The sequence below is a fragment of the Engraulis encrasicolus genome, chromosome 24 (genome assembly GCF_034702125.1).
Source record: "Engraulis encrasicolus isolate BLACKSEA-1 chromosome 24, IST_EnEncr_1.0, whole genome shotgun sequence".
Classification (NCBI taxonomy): Eukaryota; Metazoa; Chordata; class Actinopteri; order Clupeiformes; family Engraulidae; genus Engraulis; species Engraulis encrasicolus.
The window spans coordinates 38,588,230-38,596,465 of NC_085880.1; the positions used below are offsets into that span (position 1 = coordinate 38,588,230).

Sequence of the window (8,236 nt, forward strand, 5' to 3'; positions counted from 1 at the left end):
CTCCCCTCTCTTGTCCCTCTTTCTCTCCCTCTCTCTCCCCTCTCTTGTCCCTCTTCCTCTCCCTCTCTCACCCCTCTCTTGTCCCTCTTTCTCTCCCTCTCTCTCCCCTCTCTTGTCCTTTCTCTCCCTCTCACTCCCCTCTCTTGTCCTCTTTCTCTCCCTCTCTCACCCCTCTCTTCTCCCTCTTTCTCTCCCTCTCTCACCCCTGTGTCTCACCCCTCTTACCTCTCTCTTTCCCTCTCACTCCACTCATAACAGTTTAGAGTGAGTTTAGAGAGAAAATGGACTCATCACACCTCCTTTACCTGGTGACAAAGCTTGATGGTCCAGATTTGTTCCTTTTAGAGATATTGCTACGTCAAATTTCTAGTAACTACAATAGCCAACCTAATACCAATGCTGTGAAGGCATTTGTCCTCAGTTTCAATGGTGGTCTACTGTAGTTACTGCACTTAGCTTTTGTAAGGCAGTACTGTAGTCTGAGGTCTAGGAGCTGTATGTGCTGAATTCATCGCCCTGGGTTGTGCAAGCTTTTTTCCTGTGTACTGAATCTGATATAGTATATATAAACTTTATTACAGGCTCTAGGCCCAATACGATTACATACAACATATACATGAAAATGGTAAAGAAGAAGAGAAGGAGAAAAAAAACAAGCACTGATGCATAGGCATGTACACACATAGTATCAGTCTTGACGGTCATAAAACAAAGCCATACCAATGCTTCCACATATATGATTGATATCTGACAGAGCTGCATCTGGGGCTTGTGAGAATCCTTATAATACAGTGTGATAGTCTAATGCCACAGTTGTTCTTTCTGTGCAAGAACAATATGCAAATGAAGAAGACAGTGAGTAGGTGCAACATAAAGCATACACAATCCTACACACACTCTGAGTGACATTTTTTAATCTGTTATTACATCAGTATTGCACTTACAGCCATCTCTGAAAACCCTTAAAAAACCCCATTAAAACAGGGCGTTATAAATTTGTTGTTACCAGAATGGCAATGACCGAGTCGTAGTGCATTACTAAAGGCCCTGTGTTATGTCATAGTAGTGTAGTACTATGGTAATTAGTATAGTAATACTGTGGTAATTAACATTTAAATGACTATTACAGTGTGCCTCAGATGGTACGGCGTGCATTAGCCCATTTTGTCCTAAGCCCTTTTTGGGAAAGGGTGCCCTCTTCCTATTAAATCCTAAATATCTCAGCCTCCAAAGCACATACAAACATTTAAAAGCCAAGATTGCATTTTAATGTGTTCATTCAGCTCTAACATATCCACATATTTAATAAAACGGCTCAAATCTCAAAGTCCTGAAAGCAGCGTATATGTGTCTTCAGGACACAATGGGTGAAGGGGCTACATTTTCAGACAGCCTCAAATCAGACCACACTGAAATATTAGTAGCACAAGAAAGATTTCACAGACAGCTGACATTATATTACAGCAGGAGGATGAGATTGCACAATGTTATGATTAGGAAATGAACAGTCTGCCTTTTCATGTGAAATACAAAATGAAAGCAGACTGATGGAAACCCTCCCTCACTTGTGGTTTTCTCATTTTGTCAGTCAATGGTGTGCTGTTGTTTACATAAACAGTCCTGTGACCGCGGTCAAGCGATGACAAAAGCTCCTTCCCATCATCCGGTGCATATGGGTTAAACCGTCATGATATGCCAAATAATTAAACATGGAATTAAAGTTGTGATTAATTGTGTTTAACCATGGATTTTCATTTCCTGGTGAACCAGAAGCTATGTGTTGACGCCCAGGGGGCTGGGCTACACAAACCTTCTGGTACACCTGTGATTCGCTCTCCTCCTCCGTTTACGAAATAAACGGGGCAGCACGACGAATCAGGATCGTAGGGAGGGATTTCAGTGGGTATGACGTTTATCGAACGCAACTCCCTCCCCCAGGGTAGTTCGGCTGTGCCCGCCCCCTCCCTGAATCACAACAGTAATGGCGGCGTGCAAGGAGTTATCATGCGTCGGGATGGAAGCAGTAATTTCAGCGGTGTTATCCAAAATACCTCAAGTTGATTTTCTAAAGGATGTTGTTCTGTTTTGGTTCCCGACCTGGCAGCGCTTACGTGACGACACGTCCTACGTCACAAAGCTTCAACGTGAGTGGTCGAAGTGTCATGTCATTCATATGAGGTTGCTCCAACCGCGTGCAAGCATCTTTTGACTAAACCCCGCCTGCGGAGAGGCGTGAAAGGGCAGTGTACCAGTAGCCTGTTACTTACAGGCTACTGGTTCACCAGGAAAGGAATTTCCGAGATTAAAAAAAGAATCTATCAATGGTGCTGATATTCAGTGGTGCTCATCTCTCTATCTATCTATCCATCCATCCATCCATCTATCCATCTATCTATCTATCCATTCATTCATCCATCCATCCATCCATCCATCCATCTATCTATCTATGTCTATTTCTATATCTATCTCCTTCCCATCATCCGTTGTATATTTAAATAATTAAACATGGAATAAAAGTCACGATTAATCGTGATTAACTATGGAATTTCCGAGATTAATCAAGATTAAAAATAATAATTAAACACTTGATGGTCCTACTCCCTAATAATTGAAGCAACTCTGCCAAATCTACTTTGTAGGTCGTAGGCCAAATCACTTCCTGTTTCTCTGCTTTCCTTCCCGTAGTGCTCCACCGCAGTGTCTGAGTGTGTATGTATCTGATATTCAATAGTGTTGATGTCCTTATCTATCTATCTATCTATCTATCTATCTATGTATCTATCTATCTATCTATCTATCTATCTATCTATCTATCTATCTATCTATCTATCTGTCTGTCTGTCTGTCTGTCTGTCTGTCTGTCTGTCTGTCTCTGTCTGTCTGTCTGTCTGTCTGTCTGTCTACCTATTTATCTGTTGTTTGATTGTTGGTCCTACTCCCTAATAGTTGAAGTAACTACCGGTACTTCTTAGGTCAACTCACTTCCTGTTTCTCTCCTCTCCTTCCTGTAGTGCTGCACCGCAGTCGCTCGGTGACGCAGGGGGACGACGTGCTGCTGCAGTGCGAGCTGAGCTCCAACGTGGCGTCTCCCGAGTGGACCCTTGACGACCAGCGTCTCCAGGGTTACGGGCTGGACACGGGGTTCCGCGTGGGCACCGACGGGCTGCTGCTGATCGCCGTGCGGACGGAGCAGAGCGGCCGCTACCGCTGCTTCGCCCTGGAAAACGGCGTCAGCGTCCTCATGGCGGTGTACGACATTGTTGTGCGCGCCGAACTCGTCCCGCCGCCCGTTCAGCCGCCGCCTCCGGAGCCCACACAGCTGCCAGATGATGAGGACCTGGATGTCATCGCTGACATCGCCACCGACCCTCCCCGCATATTTACCTCCCATCCCCCCAGGCAAACCTCCACCACCAAGCCTCCACCCACCACCACCATCACTACCATTACCACCACCACCACCACCACGCACCCGCCGGACTCTCCCCGCAGTGACTTCCTGTCGGTGAAGAACATGGAGGCCATGTACCTGTCCCTGGTGACCATACTGGGGGGCCTGTGCCTGGTGCTGACGGTGGTGCTCCTGTACGTGGGCTTCTGCGTCAGCACCAGGCGGGGGAAGTACTCTCTGTCCCGCGCGCAGCGCTACCGTTGCGGCACCCACCACCACCACTCGACGTCCCACCACTCCTCCTGTCACTCCACCCCTCTGGAGCTACGCACCGTCTCCTCGCACTGCAACGGCACGTGCCGGTCAGGAGGGGGCGCCGACATACACGCAGACACAGACGGCTATCTGCAGATCGTTCCCGGGGAGGGGCAGCTTTCGCCCAATAAGGACCACCACCACCACCACAATGGCCTGCTACCGCCAGCCCCGCCCCTGCCTCCTCCCCCGCTGCCGAACGGGGAGTTTCCTAACGGGTTAGCGGCGACACTGCCTAGCGTCTTACGGAGGATGAACGGCAACAGCTACGTGTTGCTACAACAGAGCGATTCGGACACGTCGCCGTTGTACTATTCCTTCACAGACGAGCTCAACCACATCCTGGAAAAGAGGAAACACACACAGCTGGTGTCCAAGCCAGATGAGAGCTCAGTTTAACACCTCCCTAACATCCTCAGCCTTTTTTTCCCCCACTATAGCGCCTCTCTGTGGTGGGAGGTCTCAACTGCGGTTACCCCCCTTTTTGTGTGAAAGGAGTTGAGAATGAGGTGGGAGAATGTTGTGACAGTGTCAACCCCCCCCTCTCCTGTACTCCGCAACTAGAAGGCTAACTAACACTGGCTAAGTATACTGATGACACTCAAACCCTACTCGTGCTCAGTGTATCAAACTACAAAAAAAGACTGACTGACATAAATTAACAGCATTTAGCACACACACAAAAAATGTGAACTCTAATGCGAAACAAGACGCATAGAAAGACTTACGGTATGAAGGAGGACTACCTTCTGCAGTATCTACCTCAGCTGTCAACGTTAGCGGTAGCCAAGCTACAGTGTCATCGTTCGTGAGTCCATGAGGACACATGAGATGGAGAGAGAGGGGGGTGGTGGTGTCAGTCGGTTCACCTGAGGCTACTGCTGCGTGTGGACTTAAGAGTACAAAGGCGCTATCCTCAGAAGTAGCAGCCCCCTCGAAAGCCACGGATGACAAAGGCGCTATCCTCAGAAGTAGCGCTAGCAGCCCCCCTCGAAAGCCACGGATGCGGACAGTGCTGGACTCCAGTGCCCTGAGGGGGGGTTTAGTGTTGGAGCGGCCTGCGGACCTTAAAGCCGAGGCTGGAGGATGAAAGGAAAAGCCTTGGCTTGATAGACACTGCCTTGTATGCGCTTCAATCATTCGCCCTCGAAATGTAGGCAGCTGGCCAATGCCAAAAGACAGGCAAGACGTGCTTTGTGTCCAAACAAGCAGACTGCAATATGCTGTCTCTGGTGGGGTTTTTTTGTAAGACATGTTATGAAATTTTGCTTTTTTTTGGCGCTTGTGTAATTTATGATGACTCAAAACCTATACTGATGGGAAAGAAGACGAGCTCAACTGACAACTAACAGTGTAATATCTACCTAAACTTTTTCAAAAAAGACTATTTAGAAAAATCTGAGCTTTTTTGTAATACAGTCTTGTGTCCTTGTCCTTGCGGTCTGAGCGAAAGGGAGAGACTTGGATTCCTACAGTATTAATCACTCAGATGCACTTTACGAGTGTCTGGCCTTGGCGTTCTTAACCGTCTCTTTTCAGAATGAGAAAAAAGGGGCACGTCATTGTGGATCGAAGTGACTCTTTTTGTCTCGACAGCCATTGCTGTGGAGGGAAATAGGAGCAGGGCCACTGACAGCTTTGGCCAGGACTAGGTCCAGGATAGAAGTCACACAGTGACTTCACAGTGAAATAACACCCCCCGCCCCAAGCAACACATATAATGTGGTGAGGACACAATTCTGGGGCCCCAACCCCTCTCCCTGTGCCCTGGACAACCGACCTCTTTGTGCCCCCTTCTGTCGGCTTCCCTTGGTAGGAGTATTACTGGACAAATGGTACTGATCAGAACCATTGCGCTTAATGGATTAACACATGGTCTGAATGGAGCTTCGCAATGCAGCTGCCATCACTTTCCATCAACATCAACTCAGTCACTCTTTCATAACAGCAAAGCCACCGGGATCGAGGCATTCAGGCTTGACAGTGCAAAACAAGCCGCCAACTCACAGGCACAACATGTTGACCGTGTGGGAGGCCAACATGTTGCGTAATCAGTCACCGGCATCTTCAGACCACCTAGATGACCTCCTACGTAGACTAGAGCCTCGTCCTTGTCCTCTGACGGGGGAAGAGAAGAGAAGAGAGAAGACGAGAAAAGAAAACATCCCTCCTCCTCTTCTCTACACTTTCATGAGATCAGTCCCTCCCAACGCACCTCCACGCATCCCCACCTCCCTTTCTCCACTCCTCCCTCCTTCCCTACCCTGGTGGGGTTGGTGGGTTGGGCTGGGTGATGGATCAGTGAAGGCTTGGTTTCCATAACAACTCCGAGCAGCAGAGGTAAGCACATGTTGACCTGCCGGTTTCCTCCACTCCAGTCAACTCACTCTTGCACACTCTCTCTCTTTCTCTCCTCTATCCTCTCTCCTCTCTCTTCTCTTCTCCACTCCTCTCTTCTCCTCTCTTCTCCTCTCCCCTCCTCTTCCCTCCTCACCCCCTCTCCGCTCCTCTCTCTCCTCTCTCCTCTACCATCTCTCTCCTCTCTCCTCTCCGCTCCCCTCTCTCTACTCTCTCCTCTTCTCTCTCCTCTCACCCTCTCCCCTCTCCCCTCTCTCCTCTTCTCTCCTCTCACCCTGAGAGTGTCTTCGCTGGCTCGTGGCCCTTATCCTCTCGTGCTGGAGAGTGGTAGCTCTTGTCACGCATGTCCTGCATCACGGCTCAGTGCCTGTGCCAGGGCGAGAGGGGGGCGAGAGGGGGTGCGAGGTGGGGGGTGGGTCTTGTTTGGGGGTAATTTGACAACAGTGGCTGAGCGGAGCGGAGGGGGTCAGGAGGGGTGCTGTGGTACTTGTGCTATTTTGGCATCCAGCCAGATAACAGCCTGCTTGTCTTTCTTGCTCTACCTTGCTTCATATTTCTTTCTTTCTTTCTTTCTTTCTTTCTTTCTTTCTTTCTTTCTTTCTTTCTTTCTTTCTTTCTTTCTTTCTTTCTTTCTTTCTTTCTTTCCTAATTACATGTATTGTCATTCCTAATTATTGTCATACGGATCCCTCTTGTCCTTTCTCTCTCTTTCTCTCTCTCTCTCTCTCTCTCTCTCTCTCTCTCTCTCTCTCTCTCTCTCTCTCTCTCTCTCTCTTCCTCTCTTCCTGTCCCTGTCTCTCCATCTGAAATAGAGAGTAAGTTGAACGGGCCTCTATCTCCCTATTGCTGTCTCTCTCTCTCTCTCTCTCTCTCTCTCTCTCTCTCTCTCTCTCTCTCTCTCTCTCTCCCTCTCTCTCTCTCTCTCTCTCTCTCCTCTTTCCGGTCAGTGGGCTTACCTGTTGTACTCAGCATGTATGGAGACATGGAGGCTTTGGCATGCTGTTACTTGGGAAGGGAAGGGCAGAGCCGGGGAACAGGGTTGCCAGATGGGACTGATGATTACCAGCCCAAAAATATGTTCAAAACCTGCCTGGAAGCACTAAATCCTGCCCAATTCTATTGATTTCTATGGCCAAAAATTAGGCAGGTTTTTCTTCAAAATCCATTTTTACCCCGCACAAGGCCATCGTCAGCAGCCCAATTGGGCGGGAAACTGCCCAATCTGGCAACACTGCAGGGGAAGGGATTACAAGAACATGATATATCTGGCCATGTTACCCCTCCAGGTTTAACAAAGGAGAACACGCACATCCGCCTCAAAAGGATTGGGTGCAGGAGGACTAGCAAAGTCACATGAAAGCTGAAAATAAAGTCTGTGCCCCCCCCCATGCTCCTGTTTCTCGAGAGAAATGGGAGCTTGGTGTCACAGACTTTATTTTTCAGTTTTCATGCCGCCCCTCCATGCAAAGAGCTTTGCACGTTTGCTTTGAATCGACATTTGATTATTTTTTTTGTTATCAGCTCCTTTTTATCCCCCCTGTGCTGATTCATTCCCCTGTCTTCTCACTATTATTCATTCTATCTTTGTCTTCATTTTTCTGTTCATTTATTATTCTCTCGAGTGGCCTCTTCTCTATCAAATCAATTTCCTTTCCTCTGCTTTCTGCGCGTGCCCACTTTAGAGTTACATATTGCATTTCTCTTTCTACATCTCCTTCGCTTTGACTCTCAATGTCTTTTCATTCACCCACCCACACACACACTCATTCCTCCTCTCATAGCCTCAGACACATTCTCTTCTCAACACAAGGTCTTCCCAGCATCGCACAAAAGCCACAGATTTCCTGGTACTAGCATACAAAAGCAGCAGCAGCAGCAGTCAGATTGCTTTTTCTGATAGTCCCCATTCAGCTGATATTTTATCCAACCAGCCTGCCCGCCTGCCTGTTGAGCCCAGTACACTGTACATTCAGTATACAGTATTAGCACTTACAGAGTAGAATCAACACTATGGGTGTTAATTATGACTCAGTATGTGTTGAATTTACACTGTCAATTATACTGTGTAGACTTGAGGTGATATTTCATCCTACCCGCCTGCCTTCCTGCCAGTCTGCCTGCTCAACCCAGTACACATTTCACAGTATAAACACTTAGTAGTTGATAGACCTG

The 8,236-nt window shown here is 48.0% G+C and overlaps 1 protein-coding gene across 1 annotated transcript in view; it reads left to right on the forward strand.

The window, feature by feature from the left end:
- sema4ga (sema domain, immunoglobulin domain (Ig), transmembrane domain (TM) and short cytoplasmic domain, (semaphorin) 4Ga) overlaps positions 1 to 4,378 on the forward strand; it is an 89,489-nt gene extending 85,111 nt beyond the window's left edge. Inside the window, exon 15 of the mRNA XM_063190928.1 lies at positions 3,012 to 4,378. Within this exon, the coding sequence (XP_063046998.1) occupies positions 3,012 to 4,105 (1,094 nt within the window). The 3' untranslated portion in view covers positions 4,106 to 4,378. The remainder of the gene's footprint in view (positions 1 to 3,011) is intronic.
- The last annotated feature ends 3,858 nt before the right edge of the window (positions 4,379 to 8,236 follow it).